The sequence below is a fragment of the Lynx rufus genome, unplaced genomic scaffold (genome assembly GCF_022079265.1).
Source record: "Lynx rufus isolate CCGP_SWC_20201006 ecotype Redwood Valley unplaced genomic scaffold, mLynRuf1.p SCAF_11, whole genome shotgun sequence".
In the NCBI taxonomy this organism is placed as follows: domain Eukaryota; kingdom Metazoa; phylum Chordata; class Mammalia; order Carnivora; family Felidae; genus Lynx; species Lynx rufus.
In genome coordinates, this window is record NW_025814825.1 from 62594523 (window position 1) to 62614346 (window position 19824).

Genomic DNA, 19824 nt, shown 5'->3' on the forward strand with positions numbered 1-19824 from the left:
AAAACAGCAAGTGTGCAGGTGTGGGGCTGGCCCTTAGCTACTCATTCATCAAATCCTCATGACCGTTTTAGGGACAGGGAACCTGGAAATAAATGTGGTGGACCCATTCTTTGCCATCAGGGAACTTTTTTTTAATATATATTTTTTTTAATACTCATTTATTCTTGAAAGACAGCACGAGCAGGGGAGGGGCAGAGAGAGAGGGAGACACAGAATCCGAAGCAGGCTCCGGGCTGTCGGCACAGAGCCCGACGCGGGACTCAAACTCAGGAACCATGAGATCATGACCTGAGCCGAAGTCGGACGTCAGACACTTAACCGACTGAGCCACCCAGGCGCCCCCATGGAACTTCTATTCTAAGTGGAGGAGACAGACAATAAACCAAACAATGAATGAAAAATTCAAACAGTGACAGGGGCTAACGGCGTAAATCAGAAAAGCGAATGCTTTGGAGGTGGGGAGTCCATATTAAGATGGGCAGGAGAGACCTCTTGTAAAGATGAAACGGAAGCAGTGAAAGAAAAGAGAGACACTGTCACGTGTGACTGGGGATTCATGTGTGGTGTGGGCAAAGGAAAGGACAAGTGCAAAGGCCCTGAGGCAGGATCCGGCGGAGTAGCAGAGGGCAGGTGGAGGGTCAGTGAGGGGGGAGGGGGAGGGGGAGGTGAGGATGGAAAAGAGAGGGTGGATGGGAAGATGACGAAGGACGTGGAGGTCAGGTAAATTGGATTCTACCCTAAGTTCAGTGGAGATCTTTTGAGCAGGAGAGTGACTTTATTGATTCGTTATTTAAAGAATCCTCCTGGGGTGCCTGGTTGGCCCAGAGGACCAGGCGATTCTTGATCTCAGGGTTAAGTTCGAACCTCATGTTGGGTGTAGAGATTACTTAAATAAATAAACTTAAATCCTTCCAGTTGCTCTATGGAAGACGGATAAAAAGGGGTGCAGCCCGGAGGCAGGTGTAGACGGCACCGGCTGGCCTGGCACTCCTTCCTGGGTGTTCCCCGCCCCAGCAGCCCTTCTGTGCCAGGTTGGTCTGTCTGATGGCCCTGTAGCCCGAGACCTGTCACGGGGCTCCAGGACATTGGCTTTCCGAGGCAGGGCACAGTACTAGGCTGTGACCCAGCGGGATCCGTCCCTAGTGAGGTCCCAGGAGTGGGTGTTTGGCCTCACACGGGGGCTGCGGCGGCGAGGCCAGCACCTGTGACATCAGGGTGTTGTGCTTGGTCAGCTCGGAGACCTCTGGGGCCGGCCACGCACCAGGTGGGGACACAGAGCGAGCAGGGTTGGGGGGGAGACGTGATTAGAAACCCTCCCAGGGCTTCCCGGGTGTAATCGGAAACCCACCGAGGGAGGGTGACGGGGAGAGACGGAAGAAGGAGGCCCCTCCGGGTCGGGAGGTGGCAGTTTTAATAAGCGAAGGGAACGTACATTCCAGGTTCGTCCTGGGCAGCGGGCGGGACTAATGGATCCCTGCCCCTGCCCGCTGGATCTTGAAAGCTTATCAAGAGGCTCTACCTGGGCCGAGTGCCGCGTACCCTGCGGGTGTCTTCAACCCCACGTCACCTTCCAAGGCTGTGTCCTCGGAGCAGCCACCGGGAGCGGGAAAGGCAAGAGGAACAGAACCCACGTTCCAGGGACTGGGAGGGGGTGAGGGGCCTCCGGGTGCCTGGTCCTGCTCGCGGGTCAGTCGGCAGTCACGTCTTTTAGATGACCTTCTCCAGCAGGGCCCTTCTGGTCACTAAGGGCGGCTTACCCTCAGCTGTGTCCACAGATCCCCACCCCCACCCCCACCCCCGACTAAAGCCCCTCTCCCCGTCTCCTACCGACGTGATCTCCCAGCTCCCTGAACCGGCACCACTGGGGTGAGAGGACTCGTGGTCGCCCCTCTGGGAGGAGCCTGGCGGAGGGGAGGGAAGCCCGGGTCCGCAGTCAGGAGACAAGTGTGGTTCAGGGTGTGGAATTTCTCATTACCCTCACCCCCACTTCGCACACTCAGAAGCAAGCCCCAGGCACCCTGTATAATTCTGTGCGTGAAGATCCTACTGTGGGTCTGCACAAGATAGACGGGTTGGGAAGCAAAGCAAAGCACCATCCTGCCTTAAGACGGAGCAACAACCCTCTGTTATCACATTTCCCCGGGCAGCCTTCACGGTTTCAACGCTGGCCTCGTTCTGTTAACTTCTAAGTGGCCTTCCCAGCGGAAGGCCCATCCGAACGCTTCTGTAAAAAGCGAGGAGGGTGAGAGGCAGGCTCGAAATGACGCCAGGTGGCACGCAGGCCCTTTGCCCTTCCCACGTTGACTGCGGCCGGGTGGGGGGGCGGAGCCGGGCGGCTGCCGGTCCCCACGGCCGCGCCCACGAGGTCCGCTCTGCTCCCGTGCATGACCGTGACCGTGCTCCCACGACAGGCCCCGTGAAGCTCCTCTCACCTCGCCTAACTAGACCTGGCCTGGCAGGCGCTCCGTTTCTCGCCATCAGGACCCCTGCCGGAGCCGGCGCCCCACTCCGGTGGCTTCTCACTGCGCGGTGTCCCGCCTGCCAGAGTTTTTGTCAGTTACGTGCGGGTGTGTGTAGAACGTATATAAGCACATACAGTAAACCCTTGGGTCGCGAGGCACTTGTTCGGCACCTGTGTCCGCAAGACGAGCAGACGTTTCGAATCGATTTTACCTTGATGAACGAGCGAGGTCTTGCAGTACAACTGAGCCAGCGGTGGGTCTCTCTCGCTCGCTCGCTCGCTGCGGGATTATGGGTGAGCATCTCCCACGCTCAGATGCTCGGTCTCAGGCTACAGCTTTTGACAGAAATGAGTGCTTTTTCGGAACATTGGAAGGTGCCCACAACTGGCGTTAGTGTATCTTTGTCACTTCAAAGCACCTCTGGACAGTCCTTTGCTTTTCCAGACAAGAGTGAGCTTAGGCACGCTGTGCTTCACTCTAGGTCATTGGACAGGTTCCCTGTTAAAGTTGCACGAAAACAAAAAGAACCCATTGAGCCAACAGACGGCAGTGATTCCGTTAGAGTGAAAGTCGTCCTACACAATAACCCTCCTCTCTCTTGTCCCTCCCACACCAGCCACGAAGGTTTTCAAAGGGAAGTGGAGGTTAATTTACTTTTCTTTATATTTTGTGTCTTCTTTATTATTTTGTGTTACAGTATCGCAGTCCTTTTTACCTGAATATTTTTGGGTTGTGGAACGAATCATCCGAGTTTCCTTTATTTCTGCTGGGGAAATTCGCTTTGATGTACAAGTGCATTGGATTACAAGCAGGTTTCCAGAACAAACGAGGCTCGCAAATCAAGGTTTCGCTGCGTGTAACTGTGACACGTCAATCACGTGTCCATTTACACGTGTCCCTCATATTTATTAAAATAGTTCACGTGTCCATATATGGTGGACGGTGAACACACATCTGAATAAATGGCTACACAGTGTTGCCCGTGTGGCCAAAACCAAGTGTAAGGGCACTGTTCACCTTCCCACGTGATTGCAGTTCTTTTCTGTTTTGTTTTTTTTTTTTAATTGAAATCGCAAATTGTGTTTTCATTAGAAGATAAATCCTAAATGTTTTCTCTTGGGGAAACAAAAACCTGTGAAGGCACAAGATTTAGAGCAAAATGTTTCTAAATATTACGCGTTTCCCGGGAGGCTGACATTCTGAACATGGAACAGAATGGAGAACTATGTGGATGAGTGAGTGCGGGTGTCCCGAGAGCTGATGTCACACAGCCTGGGTTCTGCGGGGTCAGAGAGACCCATCGGTGACTGTTCACCCAGCAAGCTCCGGCCGGAGACGGGGCATCAGAATGTCAGGTCTTAAAACGTGCATGACAGCTGTCCGTAAAGATGACAGTGGGGTCGTTAGGGCTTTCTGACGCAAGGGTCTTGTTCCGGAACATTGTTCTTTTCTGCTGTGGTGTGCGGTTGGCCTCATGCAGCTCAGGGCCACGGGACTCAGGGGTTGTTGCTTTTTCTCTGGGAGTGTTCCTCTCCCCGATCTTCAAAGCCTTTGAGTAGACTGACTGGCTTCGCGAGGCTCCCAGTGTTTGATGAGCTAAATCGCTTACTCCAGGTAAAGTGGATTTTGAGGAAGTCAGTTAGCTTTAGCAGGGAAAATGGCAGAGAAGAGCGTGCGATCTACAGTACAGACAGGAGCGGCGGGCTCCCGGTGGGTGCAGGGCACTCCTTGTCTCTGAGCTGAGGGAAGGGTTTGGCTGGAGGCTTCCAGAATCTTCTGAAATGTTGAGATGTCGTGATCCGGTTGTCAGTGGGAGGACCAGAAACGTTTTTCCCCAAGTATATGTCATTTACGAAATGAGTTTGCATATTCTCAGCAGCTCACCGCGTGGCATTTTGAAAAAAGACCTTCCCTTCATTATTCCCATGGGAGATTAAAAAAAATTTTTTTTTCAATGTTTATTTTTGAGAAAGACAGTGCAAGTGGGGGAGGAGCAGAGAGAGAGAGGGAGACACAGAATCGGAAGCAGGCGCCGGCTCTGAGAGCAAAGAGCCTGCCGCGAGGCTCGAACTCATGAACCGGGGAGATCACGACCTGAGCTGCGGTCGGACGCTTAACTGGCTGAGCCGCCCAGGCGCTCCCTGGGAGATTTTTAAGCCTGATGTACGGTGAGGGGTCAGTCCTGGCTCTGAAAGTGCATACACCTGTCATGGGCCCGGGTGTTTGGGAAACCAGTTGCGCGAGGATGGGCCTCTTGTGACTTAGCAGCCTGGGAAAAGGAAAGTTCTTCCTGCTCCCCGACCTCCTGCCTTCCTGCTCTCTGCACTGGGCACTTCAGTCGATTTCCATCACGAATAAACCTTCTACCCCCATGGCTGCCCCCCCGCCCACCGCCCCACCAAGTTCACGCACGTCTTAAACGCATGGAGGGCTCTGCGGCTTGGGGCTCGTGGTTCCCCGGCCGAAGGGGGCGTGCTGAGGTTGCTAGGTGGCCGTGTGGGAGGGAAGCCACGTTCACTGCTTGCCTGCGCTTCTCTGCCCCGGTGGGTGTGAGATGCTCCGAGATCATGATGGCTATTGATTTGGAGATGATGATTGCCATCGGCGTCTGCTTACTGATGGCCACATGGGTGCTGATGTGCTGTTTCCTCTGTCTTTGCTGCAAAGTGTCCAGATCGCTGGAGTGAGTGGGAGAGGCGGAAGGGCAGAGAGGTACGTATACTCGATGGTGTGATGTGCCCTGCTGACGGCCTCCAGTTGTAAGAAACGGGCTTTAAAAAAAAAAGACACCTAATCTCACGTTTATCATAAAATCTCCGAAGGGAAATAGGACAGTGGCATCGGCACAAAAGGCAGGTGACGTGGAGAAGGCCATCTGGGGACTCGGCTGTCACCTGGCTCCCTGCTGTCCGGTTCCCAGCGACAGAGCCTCAGAGAGCGGTCCTATGGCAGTGGTCCGGAGAGGTGGCCTGGCCCGCGTCTCCCAGCCCCAGCCCCGTTGTGTGAAATACAGGCTGTCTGTGTTGAGCTCGGGTGCCTCTGACTCTGTTCTTTCGAGGGGTCTGCGGGCAGCCGTGCCGTCTCTGATCCCCAGGCGCCTGGGACTCGGGACCAGACGATCACGTCTGCCATCCTACCAGAGACGCCTCTAAACTCAGACGTAGCAGTAAGTGCTGAGCGGTATTATCTTATTTATGAGGATATGTGACACGCTGCTTATCCACCACCACCTCTCGAGGGAGCTCCACGGGGTTCCAGAAGCAGTTTTCTGAGCTGCGGGGGACACGGCCAGGGAGGCGGGAGCTCACCCCCTCCCGACAGCTGGGGAATTGCAGCCCAGAAGGCACGAGTGAGTCTCAGGAGGTGGCAGGCAGTACACGGGTGACGGGGAGATGGGGCTCCAAGAGGGTCACTCCGCCTCCCGCCGGGTGCCATGCTCCCCCCACCCCGAGCTTCCTGGACCCTTGGGACTGTTAACTTGCTCCCTGTCCCCACAAAGAAGGCTAGGCACGGTCCATCGTGGAAGGGCTGGTTCCTGTCCTCACCCGGACACCCTACCTGAGTGGGGGCAACTTTGCAGGAGTGTGGGGGGGACGGGGTCAGGGGCCGTGTGCACACAGGACAAGGGGGCAGGGCAGCAGGTGGGTCAGAGGCGGTGACGTTTTCTGGTGTATCGTGCAGCAATCTGGCGTGGCTGTGACCTCCAAGCTCATGGTCAGGGGGCCGCCTCGCCCAGCCCGCACGACAGCCCGGTGTGGCACAAGCCGTGCCCTCCAGTTAAGGCAGGTTTAGCCAGCTTGGTCCAGGGGGTGGCATTCTGTCCGAGGCTGGCCTCAGGACATTGCCCCGGCAGCTGCGGGCACCCGCACGGCCGGGGCAGAGACCTCAGGGAGGCTCAGTAGGCGGGCCTCGGGGCTCCTTGGCCACAGGGGCTCCCGGAGGGCACCACCGCGCTGCCTGGGGCCGGGCTCTTCCCCAGCAGAGAAAAAGGCTCCTTGAGAATGGCAGGGATTCCGAACTCCTGACTCCAGATTTGACTTTCTCATCAGAGAGAAGCGGTGGGACGGATTCTGGCCTGTTTTCAGAGAAATGACTACAGAGGAGAACTACGGGGTCACCGCGGCACCTGCAGAATTCTTGTTCAGGTCACGCCAAGACTTAGAGAACTAGGTATTCCCGGGTTCATACTCTTCTGCTAAGGTGACTTTGATGTGAGGTGGCTTGTGAACGCCGCTGGTCTGGGCCTGCGTGCTTACGTACACGAGTCCCCTTCGTCCGCCAGTCGCACGCCAGCCGTGTGACCCTGAGCAAGTCCTACGATGCCCTGAGTCTCCGTTCCTTCCTCGGAGAAGTGGGAATAATAGTGGTGTCCGCTCCTCAGGGCATTAAGAGGAACGGGGACGAGGGGCAGAGCCCCGTGTGCGGGGCTGTGGCACGTGGGAACCGCTCACTATGGCACGCCTTCCAAAGAGACAACGTGCGGGTAACGCAGTCGTCTTTCCTGCACCGGCTCCCATTACTGAAAGACAGACGGAAGTTTCATTCAACCCCGCCCAAGTTCCCGGCCAAGATTTTAAAAGCAGAAATAAAGTTGGGGGTAGATTTCTGAAGCCTCTCTGCGGGGCACTGTGCCTGCAGATGAACCCTTCTTAAATTTTTTTTTTTTTATATTTATTTTTGAGGTGGGGGGGGTGCAGAGGGGCAGAGAGAGAGGGAGACACAGGATCCCAAGCAGGCTCCAGGCTCTGAGCTGTCGGCACAGAGCCCGACTCGGGGCTCGAACCCACGACTGTGAGATCATGACCTGAGCCGAGGCCGGACGCTTCACCGACTGAGCCCCCCAGGCGCCCCTGGACAAACCCCTTCTAAGTAAACTGAAAGCCCCCCGCCCCTCAGATGCCCGGCCTGACCTACGCTGCGTCTGGTTTCCGAGGGAAAGAACCTCTCCTCATACGCGGACCGCAAGTGTCCACAGCGCACACAGCAGGAGCCTGAGGGTCCTTTTTAGAAGATGAATGAAACTACTTCCCACGCGGCAGATTTCATCATTCCCACCAGGGCCGGCGGATCTCAGGACGTGGGCACATCGGTTTCCTCGGCGAACACAGCTTTGCGTGAAAACAACAGGCAGCAAGTGACAACGCAGTCAGCTCGGGGAGCCGGTGCTTTATTTGGTTTCCTTCCCGCTGCCGGAGGAGCCCCGGCCGGGCCCGGGAGCCGGGGGCACCGGCCAAGCCCGACGCCAGCCCTGGGGCCCACCCCGCTCCCGGTGTCCCCGCGGGTCCGCGGAGGCGTGAGGCAGAAGTCCGGGGAGCCCGCCGATGCCTGGCTTCCCCGCAGCAGTGGTGGTGCGATGCCCGGGTCCGGGACAGCCGCGCGGCCGGAAGTGCCAGTGACTCAGCAGCCGGGGGCCTGAAGCGCCAACATGAGGCCCTTGGCCAGGGCTGGTGGCGTGGGGCTCTCGGCCGTGCAGCTCACGGGCAGGCCCTGGGCGGCCAGCGCACGGGCGGTGCTGGGGCCGATGGCGGCGAACTGCAGGGGGAGAGAGAAGGGACCTCAGTGCACCCGCAGGCCGGGCCGGGAGCGGGAGGGCGGTGGGGCAGGGCCTGTGGCCTGTCCGGATGCCACTGCTCACGCGTGAGCTCCTGACGTGTGTACTCACGCCTCCCGATGGGAATCCAGCCCCACACCCGTGCAGTGCCTGGCCTGCACAACCTCCTTACAGCCTCCCCGCCAGCCTGCGGCTCCGGTGCGGGGCCGGGGTGCCAGACCCCGGCACTGGTGCGCGCCGCCTTGGCCACACCTCCGCACGCCTGGGTGGGGCCCAGTGGAGCACAAAGTCTGGAAGGCACCCGGGGCACGCGGGGGCCCCGACGGGACGCCCCCAGGAAAATGGAGCAGTCGAGAGACCAGGCCCTGGAGCCAACAGGATCGTGGCCGTAGCGAGTGACCCTCCCTCTCTGGGCCTCTGTCTCTTCGTTTGTGAAGCAGCAAGGTGAACAGGCTTCCTCGGCTGCCGTGAGGGTCACGTGGGGCAGCGTGTGTAACCACTGGCGCCCGGCACCAGAAGTGCTCAGTGACCGCCAGCGGCTGCTGGGAACCCTGGTGTTGTTCCGGACTAGAAACTCCGACGGCATGAGCCTGTCGGGATGCCGGGTGAGCTGTGAAGCCGCGACGCTAAGTGAAAGACGCCGGTCCTGAAATCCCGCAACAGGCAAGTCCGTAGACACAGGAAGTCGGCTACTGGCTGCCAGGCCGCCCAGGCACGGCTACCACGTCCGGGGGGCGGTGTGGTGCAGGGGGACGAGAACCGGGGCGGCCCGGCACCCCTGCTTATCCCAGCCTCTAAAACGGTACCCGCTCACTCCGTGCCAGCCGCTGACACTGAGCGCTTGAGGGTCTAATCTTTTTAATCTTCTGTCCCCAGGAGTCAGACAACGTTCTCTTTCCCCAGCGACCTAAATGCACGTCCTGGGCCTCCCCGTAACTCACCATATGACTTTGGCAAGTCATTTAACTTCTCTGGGCCTCAGTTTCCTCGCCTGTAATAAGGACAAAAGTCCTGATTCTGCTTGATTTCTACCCCCGGAACGGTGTGAAAATCCTACGAGATATTGCCTAGAAACGTTCCGTCAATGGGCCATGGCTCATGTATCACCGAGGCTAACAGCGTGGACTCAGGCTTCCTCAGTTCCAACTGCGGCTCTCCCTTCTTCCTGGGAGACCAAGGGCGAGGCGCACAACTCTGAGCCTAACTCCAGCTGCAAAATTGGGAAACGGTGCCGACCCCGCAGGTGTGCTACGAGACATCCTGTGATAAAAGGGAAGAGCCCTCACTCCGCGTGAGTTGGGACAGTGCTGGCGGCCTCTGTCCCGGGGCTCCAGGTCACCTCCGCCCTCTCCTCGGTCCCACTGCAGCTGGCTCAAGAGCATTCCCATTACCGGCCCCCTAGGCCTGGTGATACGTGTAGACTCCTGACAAACAGAGTCCCTAAAAAGTGGGACTTTCATCCTTTGAGTTAAAAGACACGAAAAAGGGGAATGGCTTTTTGAATAGATTCCAGGATGAATTCCAAGATGCTTAGATGGGAAAATGGGAAAGGATGCTCACGTGCGTGCCAGGCTCTGGCTAGGGACTGACTTGAATTTTCTCATCGAATCCTGAGACTAATCCATCGCGAAAACCCCTTACTCGGGGTTTTGCTTTCCATGGTTTCAGTTACACACGGTCAGCCGCGGTCCAGGACCAGATGACCTTCCGTGTCCCGTGTGGTCAGGTCCGGAGTAACCTCACGCCTCCGTCATTCACCCCCCTCTGCTCAGCACGTAGGCCTTTCTCATCTCTCGTCGTCACAAGAAGGGTGTGGTAGAGGAAGATATTTTGAGAGACCACGCTGATAGAACTTTTATTACACCGTATTGTTAAACTTTTATTGTTAGTTATTGTTGTTAATCTCTTACTGTGCCTAATTTATAAATTAAACTTTACCACAGGGATGTCTGTGATAGAACAAAACCTAGTATATTAGGGTTCGGTATTAACTGCAGTTTCAGACATCTGCTTGAGGGTCCTGGAACGTACCCCCCACGGGGGGTGGGGACTACTGTATACATCTGTACAGGCCACAGAGGGATAAGTATCATGTTACAAATGAGGAAACAGGCTCTGAGAGGTTAAGTAACTTGTCCAGGAGCACCAGCCAGGAAGCGGTGCTTGGGAATTCTAGAACCCTGCCTTCCCAGTGCTCCAGAGCTGGCATCAGGGTGTCTCCTGGGTCAGGAGTGCTCTGACTTTACACGGAAGCTCTAGGATAATTAGTAAAAATGTTTAAAAATCTGAAAAGACCAAAAGCCCACTGAATGCCTCACCTTGATTCGACCAATGTTGTCACCAGATAACTCTTGAATGTGCTTGAGGCTGTGGGTGAGGCCAGAGGGGCTGAAAAACGTGATGCTCGCTGGGATGCCCTGCGGGGAGGAAAGGTCAGTCTGTTGTCCTAGGCCAAGGGGAGAGAATGTTGCCCTAGTGCCGTAGCTGGGCCCTCGGGCCACATGAGGCAGACCCGAGGATCCACAGCAGGAGGGTCCCTGGGGGACGTGGTCTTCTCTGCTCCCTGGAGGCCGAGTTCACGGGAGGCACTGTGTGGAGAGCAGGGCGCTGCTCCTCATGGTGCTGCCGGCCGGAGGACAGGGGCACTATGGACCCACATGCCCGGCCTAGTGGACAGTGTGCCTCTGCTCATGTGGCCAAAGTGGCACTGATCGATGAGGCAGTAGTCCAGCCCAGCTCCCTGTCCGCTCTGCACCCCTTCTGAGGACGCAGAAGACAGGCTAGCTGTGGGGCCTTTTGGTTTGCACTAAGGGGACATCCAGAACCAGCAAGGCATCTAGAAGCCTGTCCTAGGAGAGGGACGGGAGGTCTTACTGAAAACAGGAGTGGAAAACCTTGACTCAAACAGGCGCCGCCCACTCTCCTGTCTGAAGCCTCCAAAGGTCCCTGTGACCTCCCAAATTCAACGCAGACCCCTCCGAGGGCTTTGTGGGCCTTCCCAGTATGGGCCCAGCCTCTGCCCCTATAGCTCCGCCAGCCCCCTGCATGACATCAAGGCCCCCAGCTGCCCAGGCTTACTATGTCTGGGATGCCATGCATATGGCTTCGTGTAAATTATCTCCTTTAATCCTTACAAAAACCTTAAGAGAGCGGTCCGGTCCCATTTCACAGGGGTGGAGATGAAGTCACACTGCTGGGGATGGGGGAACGACGCGCAGGTGCCCGCCCCGCTGGAGGTCTCCCGGGGAGCACCACGCACCTGCTGAGAATAGTAGCTGTGGAGGTTCACCTGGATTCCCGGGTGTGGGACCTTCTGATAGACGATGATGCTTTCCATGGGAATCCCTGGACATGAGCAGAACCAGGAAACGGGCTTTATTACACGAGGAAGGCAGCGGGGTCCCTGCTCTGCAGGGCGGTCCGTGCAGATGGGACAGCGCAGCACAGCTCTCCTGAACAAGCAGCCCGGAGCTGAGGTGCAGACCGCGCCCGGGCACCCGGCCGGCCCTCGGCAGCCCGTGATCCTGACCCCGCGGCCTAACGTCCTCTGCCATTATTCCCGGTAGCGTTCAGGAGACAGAGGACAACACCAAAGACACATGATCTCTGCTTTAACGCAGGGGGGATCGTTACTGGGTCTAAGATCCTCCTGGGGAATATTCTTTACGTGGGTCACTGGAGATCGAGGACAGAGGGCGGGAAGAGGAGAGCTGCGGCTCCGCGCGTTTCTTGCCTTTGGAGAGCCGGGCCTGGTGCCACCTAGCGTCACAGCGGCCCTGGGCGGCAGGCTCTGTGGTTGTGCTCATTCCGCAGGCGGGGATGTGGACACGTGTACCGCGTGTGACCTGCCCTTGCTCACACAGCTAATGAACAGCAGAGGGAGAGTTCAAACCTGGCTTAGTCTCTCCTGAAGTCTGCACTCCAACCTGCCGATGACCCTCTGCTCTCAGACCCGCCCGTGACAGAAGGTGTGCGGGCCACACCCCCTCTCCCCTGCCCCCCCCCCCCCCCCCCCGCTGCCCCAGCACTTGAGTGGCTGGGGCTGACGTGCCGCCGGGGCAGAGGGCTGGTCTCTAGACCGTGACAGTGGAGTGGCGAAGGCTCAGTGACACTCCGTGGGCTCCTGAGGGGCAGCCCGCCACTGCCCCCCACCCCTGCCGCGGCCTCCTCTCCCCAGGGGGCTCTACGGGGCTGACCACAAACACTGACCACGAAGGCTCCCGGTAGACCCGAGGAGGCGGACAAGGGAGGAGGTGACCACGAGCCCCAGTGCATTCTCATCACCTTTGTCCTTGAGCATCTTCGGCAGGATTTCCCCTTTGACGGTTCCACAGGGAAACAGGAGAGGCAATGCCGGTGACTCTCCTGCAGATAAATAACCGGACTTTGTGAACGCTTTTGAGAAGGGGGTGCGTCTGCACAGGGGTGGGGAGGAGCCGCTCTGGACCACCCGGCATCTGAGTGGGAAGAAGCGCTGACCTTGCCGTAGGAAGATCACAGGAAGTTTGGCCGAGGCGCTCAGAAAACGGGCGTCCCCACAAGCCGGGAGCCATCCCCCCCAGGCCCCTCCGGCGCCCCCTGGTGCTGACGGGGCGCCTGAGCAGCAGGCATGAGCTCTGTCACTGGAGTCAGAAGGCCAGAGGCTGGGTGGTGTCGGCACTGCAGACGCCCCCCAACTCGGGAGGAGCCGTGGAGGCGACCGAGGTGGCTGGAGCCAGGGCTCATGCCCCCGAGGTGGCAGGGTGAGGGCAGCCACCCACGGCCCGGCAACCACCCCCAAACAGAGACAAGCTGCAGGTCTACTGTCCCCGCCAGGACGGCGGCCACCCGGCCAGGGGCCCGAGGGGCTGCTGGGCGGCCATGTAGGGGCCTGGTCTGCTGAGAATGGCCGTGCCTCTCACCTCCACTCCCCATCTCCGCTCTAGGAAGACCTAAGGGTGTGTTCAGTTCTAAGCTCTCTGCAGAATTGTGAAGATGACGTGAAATCCAAACACCAACTCGAGGTAATACCAGCCAAGAAACCAATAGGCCGTCACATGTTAGAATCCTCCCCAAATGTGAACATTTTCCTAGAACTAACCGTTTCCCCCCATATCCATCCATCCAGCCATCATCCATCCAGCCAGCCATCATCTATCCTTCTATCCATCCAGCCATCAATTGGAAGAAGCTTTAATGGCTGTTCCTTATGCACACTTCTATATCCATAGACCTCCCTGAACACCTCTTTGGAGACTGCAGATACAGGAGGGAGCAGAGCAAGTTCTTTCCATCTAGCACCATCTCCATGAACACCCAGGTAAACAACAGGAATAACTGTAGACTTCTTTTGAGTTATTAAATAACTATATATTGGTGAATGTTTTCTTTGAACTGTTCTGTAAATATCAGCACTGATACAAAAGAACATAAGGAATGGGGAAAAATTTAAATGTAGATGATAAATGCCCACTGATTTCTTTTTTCCAGTGTGAAGAAATGTTACATGCATGACACGTCCGATCCATAAAGGCATATTTTCAAAGCCACGTTCAGGTGCTATTTTCTTAACCAGAGCCCAGGCATCCCCTCAGCATCGGTATCTCTGTGGGTGTTAGGTGCTGGGGCAGGATTCCAGGGGCCAAAGCTTTCCCACAGACCCCAACTGCCTGTTCTGGGCGGCTTCGAGAATCCAGCAGGGAAATCACGGGCCCGCCTTGTCAGCAAGCCCAGCCCTAGCAGTGTGCAAGAGGTCTTCGGAAGATTCCAGAATCTGCCCTTTGAAGCATCTCTTCTGAAAGCAGCAGAGTATTGAGCTGCTCATATGCTCATATTTTCTGATTCTTGGCCACTAACAAGGGAGATGGGAGCTTAGCATGTGTGTCCTAGAAGAGGACAGACGCCTGTCTTTCCTCACTGCACCACCAGGGCCTGGAGGGCCAGGCTGCACAGGCCCAGTCAGCCCAGCTGCCTTCATGAAAACCTGAGGCACCATTATCCAGGGAGGAAGACCGCCACTGTCCTGGTCGAATCCTCTCCTGCTGCTGAGCGGAGATCTACCACAACTATCCTTCCTGGGACCTAACCCCCTTCGGACCAGCGGCAAAGAACTCATTCTTTTCGGGGGATAAGTTTATTGCCTACAGAGTTTTAACACAAATAGGCCAGCGCTAAATAGGTTAACGCCAAAGCTGTCTGATTCCGCAGAGGCGTGACGTGTTTCCTGGGACGATAGGAGAGATGGGGCCTGGCAGGGGTCTCACCTGACACAGAAGACACAGAATGGGGACTCACACGGCTCCGAGGCTGTCCATCCCTTTAACAGGAAGGAGGCCGGACTGCGGGGCTGTGGGGGCTGAGGACAGCAAGGGTGCTGGAAATCCCAGGAGAGGGTTGTACGGTGGGATGGGGCAGGCGGGGACTCCGTAAGTAGTCGCTGTAGTGATTAAGGTAACAAGGCTGATTTTTTACAAATGCCATTTCACTGGAGGACACATGAGGGACTATAGAGCTCCAACAGTTGCCGGGTGAGCAGGGATTTCAGCCTCCTAGGCGCTGCTGTGAGAAGCAGGCCGTGCGGGCAGATGCTCATGGTGCGGAACCCGGACAGTGAGACTGATGGCGAGGGAAGGAGGAGCCGAGCAAGTCTGCAAGGCTGCGGGAGCCGTCTGCCTACCAGCGCCGAATCCAGAGGACATTTCAAATAGCTGCGCTCCCCTCTGACTCAGGCAGACCCTCTCTCCTGCAGAATGTTGCAACTGTCTTCCCCCTTTTACCATTTTAATTGCTGCTCTCTCTTCCAGTAGAGGAGATACCCTGGGAGGGCAGAGTTTTCTATCGTAACAGTGAGCTATCTGGTGCGCGTAGGTGGCTCAGTCGGTTAAGCGTCGGACCTGTGGTTTTGGCTCAGGGCGTGATCTCACAGTTCCTGGGTTCAAGCCCCACATCAGGGCTCTCCACTCTCAGGGTGGGATTCTCTGCACCCCCCTCTCCCTGCCCCTTCCTCTCCATCTCTCAAAAAAAAAAAAAAAACACACACACACACAACAGATGAAATGAGTTCATAGCTTTAGTGCTCACAGTGGTGTCTGTCACAGAGTAAAAGTGTCAGCTAAAGTAAGCAATAACTATGAACTGGCCTGTTCACTCTAAATACTGGAAGTAGATTCTTAGCTTTTCAAATCAAGCTTCAGATCTTACTGGGGAAGGAAATCATTAATGCCTTGGTAAAACCAAGGTTAAAGTATTAGCAGTCAAGAAGGATTCTTATGTGGTATTCTAATTGCGAATTAAAAATTTATTAGGACACACAGGCATGCCGGTAATGAATGAGAAGTCACAAAGGCTTTGCAAAGAGTGTGGACCCGTGTCTGCCGAGATAAGGGCAGAGTAGGCTCCTATCTACCCTCACACCGTGAGGCAGTTAATTGAAACACCAGTGTGATATCTCAGAAGTGACACGGATCCTTCCTGCCTTGTGTATGCAGAGCAAGGAACACCAGCTTGATGGCTTTGCACCTGATGATGAAGAATGACTCAATTTCCCTCCGTCTCTTTCCAGAACTAGTGCATCAGCTGTGAGGACGGCCAGATCGTCTGCCCTGGGAGCAGGCGGCAGCCCCTGTTCCATTAAGGAGTAATTGTCGTGCCACCCACAGAACCCATCATGAGTCTTCTTAACCAAGGCACTTGATTCCACGGGGAATGCCAAGAGCTACCGTTCACAGCGATTTCTACATGAAGACATTAGAAGGGCTCGGTTACCACTTAATGGTGACCATTATCCCCTAAAAACATCAGAAATAAAAAGCCTGGAGTTGGATCCTTCTGGAACATATGCACCCACACTATGAACGGCTGGGGGAAGAACCCAATCGTGACATTCTTCTCGCCCCAGAAGAGGTGAGGCTCAGTGACCCTCGAAACGGTGCCATGGGCCTGAGGACCCCGAGGTGCCCGGGACCGTGCTCACCCTTGGACCCCCGGCATAATTCCCGCTGCTGTTTCAACACCTGGCTGGGCAGCGGTGGGCAGCGGCACGCCCATGCTGAAGCTAAAGGGCTTCTCAGCCCCGACAGGCCGGCGGGCATTGGCCAAGCCCTCCCCTGCCTCACCCTTCACGTGCCCTCCCGTCAAGCTGGAACAGTCCGACAGCATTCGGCAAACACCTCGTGGGAACACCTGTGTGCCGGGCCCTTTGCAGGGCTGGGGGGGCACCAGGGAGGAGGCGACACAGACCAGTGACCCTCACGAGGCCGGAGTCTTTGGGACAGTAATGTGTAGAAAGAGCACAGCCTATAGCAGCCCTGTCGTGAGGGGCTGTGCTTAACAGGAACTACACGAGGGACGGACGTCCGCGGGCAGCACCGTCGGGGGGAGGGGGGGGACAGGCAGAGGTGGGAGGGTTGTGCAGGAAGCTGGGCGGGACAACGTGCCGGGAGCAGCCATGGGACCGGCCACTAGAGTCGTGGGCCCTCGACTGTCGTGTCTGAGAGCCCCCGAGGCACCGCGGTTCGGGTGGCGTGGTGGATCCCAGACCCGAGGCAGGAGGCCCGGAGGTGCTACCCTGGGACAGGAACACAGTGCTGGGTGCCCGGTCCTCCTCCCCGGCCCAGGCCAGCATCTGCTTCGACCAGGCTTGGGCCCAAAGGGTCACTGGCTTAGGGTCACGTCCATTGTCCCCGGGGCTTTTGGGAGTGTCTGGGAAACACACTCCTTTAGTAAGAAGAGCGTTTCTCCAAACTTAGACCTCACCGAACTAAAGGGAAGAGCAGGGCTGGGGTGGCTGCGACCGGAGAGGAAGGGAGCACCCTCAGTCCTGCTGCCCTGCTCCCTGGCCCCCGGGGGGCCACCACGCTGGCATCTGGCACGTGTTGTCTCTGTGTACCTAATACGTCGTCGTGCTGGGCCCGTGACGTGGGGTGCTTATTCGACCCGCTTTTACCGATGGGGAGGGGGCGACAAGGGCGCAAGGGCAAGTGTCTGCAGCTGGGTTAGGCTGGGGGGTGGGGGAGATGGCGAGGAGGACTGCTCTGCGGGCACCCCTTAACCTTCCCGCCCCTCTCGCTCCAAGTTCCCCAGAAGCTTTACTTCCATCAAGGGTGAACCCCTCACGGAAACGCAACATGTCTGCAACCAGCGACACCTACAAACGGCGGCCACATGCCGTCCGGGGACGCGCTCGTGGGGGTGGGGGCCGCTCTGAGGAGGGGAATTCAGAGAAGGAAGCAGCCCCTAGGAGAGAGGAGGAGACACAGACACAGGGACGGTGCCCAGCGGCACCTGCCCGCCTCCACTCCCTCTAGAATCACCACAGATGGTCTCCCTGTACTTGTCGCCGAACATTTTGTTTTGTGTAACGTTCGCATTGTCCCGAGTCCTTTGGTGGAGGGGGCGGAGAGACTCGAATCTCAGACAAGCAGAGACACACGTCGGGACCAGGAGCCTGGGGTCCCAGGAGCGGCTTGCACACGGCACACCAACCCCCGTCACCACGGAGGATGCACAGGGGAGACGGGCCCTTCCCGGGGCGACGGTTGCGAGGCCAAGAAGCCAACGTAAATAAATGGCCTTCACTTGGGGGTGAGCTTTTTCTACTTACTGGAACAAATGTATTCTGCGAGCTTTTCTGCATTTCCACAGCTCTCTCCTTCTGTGTCCAGGCCGATTTTATTCACTGCAAAACAACCAAGAAATGCACATTTTCACATAGCTATCGAAGACCTCTGTTCCCGTGTTGTTGATGTGCAAATACAAAGGCACATGCTTTACGAATCACAGAGAAAGTCTCTCCTGAAGGCTGGTACCAGAGGCCCACGGGCACTGTCAGAGGTGAAGGTGCTGGGTCCTGGCCCCACCTTTCCTGGACGTGTGACTTTGGGTCACGCCCCCATTCCTCTGCACCCCACTGAGCTCATCTACCAGACAAGATGCCAGCCACGTGGGACCCGCTTTAAGGAATCCAGGAGAGGGTGGGAGCAGACCGCGGCCAGACTGAAATGGAAGGGACGGCGGGAGAGGTTTCATAGTGACCCGCCGACGGGGACCCACAGCACCGCGAATGCGGGTCATCTGGGGTGACGGGCATCCCAGCTGCTTTCAGAGACCGCTGTCACGAAGGGAGCAGAGGCAGACACCCAGGCTCCCCCCGCCCTTTGCCACGCGGGGAACACTGGCCACCGCGGAGGATGCTGATGTAGGAAGGGCCAAGGGCACAGCTCCGTCAGCTCCCACTACCCGTCCACAGGGTGTGGGCCTTCCCGGACATGGGTGCTGTGGGCTTTCCACTTAGGCCACGAACTGCAGCTTTAACGTAAGCACCATCAGCTTTTAATTTACAGGTCATTTCAAGTGTCCTGAGTCCGGGGGACAAAAGTCACATGCAGCTGTGAACTCTGTTCAGGTAGAGCCCCTCTGAATGCTGCACGGCCAGCCCAGGCTGGGCCGCCGCCTCTGATTGAACTGGGGAGGTCTCGGTTCACCAAAAACCCTGAAAACCTCCCAGGAAGTGAACTGGGACATAAGTACTTAGTGTCGACATTCATACGCTTTCTTCCTGAGTTAACTAGACAAGAGGAACCAGACCCAGAACCTGGCCTCTCCCACTGCCGCTGGCTGTGTGGAGCGAGGCCTGACGCGTTTCGTCCCCGCACAACCCTGGGACGTCTGGTCCCGAGAGGAGGCAGCTGGGACCCTGAGCTGTCCAGCGCCTGTCCTCTCTGTCTCTGCGAGCACAGGGACTGGGCTGTGCGGCCTGCCTGCAGCCGGCAGGGGCTCTCGGTAAAGATTGGGTGGGGAGGCGCCTGGGTGGCTCAGTCGGTTAAGTGTCCAACTCCCGATTTCGACTCAGGTCATGATCCCACGGTTCGTGGGTTCGTGAGATTGAGCCCCACATCAGCCTCTGTGCTGACAGTGTGGAGCCTACTTGGAACTGTCTCTCTCCCTCTCTCTCTCTGCCCCTCCTGTGCTCTCTTCCCCTCTCTCAATGTCAGCATTTCAGCCAGCACCCGGGCCAGGCAAGGCCACCTTCAGGGCCTCCCCAGGTGACAGGGACAGTGCAGCTTAAGCTTATTCACAGCGGGGGTGGAACAAGCCAGTTTGTCCCGGACAAACCTGCCATCATGTTGTTTACATTTAGGAGGTTGAGGCAAGGACTGCCACAGCGCATCCAGTCCGGGTGGGTGGGCGGGGGGGGGGGGGGGGGGGGCGGCTCTTGTAAATCAGGGGGTGAGCCCCCCCTGCTGGCAGAGGCCTATGGCGAAAGGCACCGTGTGGTTATGTGAAGGTAAGACAATTCTTAGTGCGAAAGCACATCCCTAAGAGTCAGCAAATGGGCTTTGAAGACATTTTAACAAGGTTAGGGGTGAGAAGACCTCAGTATTCTCCCAGAATGAGTGGGAAAACAGAGCAATGGAAAATACTAAAAAAACCAGATAGGGTTTAAAAGTGGAAGGACATCTGTGTGCTTAGGCCAGTGGGTCATGGTGGCTTTGGAAAATGCAGTCAGGGATTTGAACGATGTCTGTACCACTTTTCTTTTTTTTTTTTTTTTTTACACGTTTGTTTTTAAAGCTTATTTATTTATTTTGAGAGAGAGAGAGAGAGAGAGAGCATGAGTGGAGAAGAGGCAGAGACGGAGACAGAGAATCCCAAGCAGGCTCCGCACTGGTAGCAAAGAGCCCGATGCGGGGCTCAGTCCCACGAACCACGAGAACGTGACCTGGGCCGAGATCAAGAGTCAGATGCTTCATCAACCGGGCCACCCAGGCACCCCATCTGTACCACTTCCGAGGCGTGTGACTGGTAAATCACGCCTCCTCTCTTAGGCTTGGT

General features: G+C 56.9%; 1 protein-coding gene across 7 annotated transcripts in view; it reads right to left on the reverse strand.

Moving 5' to 3' along the window:
• Positions 1-7597: 7597 nt before the first annotated feature.
• The window catches only part of UROS (uroporphyrinogen III synthase), a 34766-nt gene continuing 22539 nt past the window's right edge, over positions 7598-19824 (reverse strand). For 3 of the 7 annotated variants that reach the window (XM_047073598.1, XM_047073599.1, XM_047073597.1), the window contains exons 2-7: positions 17594-17668; positions 12223-12378; positions 11747-11876; positions 11273-11358; positions 10332-10430; positions 7598-7994 (exon numbers count right to left, since the gene is read on the reverse strand). In XM_047073598.1, the coding sequence (XP_046929554.1) occupies positions 7860-7994; positions 10332-10430; positions 11273-11358; positions 11747-11876; positions 12223-12378; positions 17594-17626 (639 nt within the window). In that variant the 5' untranslated portion in view covers positions 17627-17668 and the 3' untranslated portion in view covers positions 7598-7859. Of the gene's footprint in view, positions 7995-10331; positions 10431-11272; positions 11359-11746; positions 11877-12222; positions 12379-17593; positions 17669-19824 lie in introns of those variants that run through there. The other 4 variants (XM_047073596.1, XM_047073595.1, XM_047073601.1 and 1 more) reach the window with 3 other exon arrangements.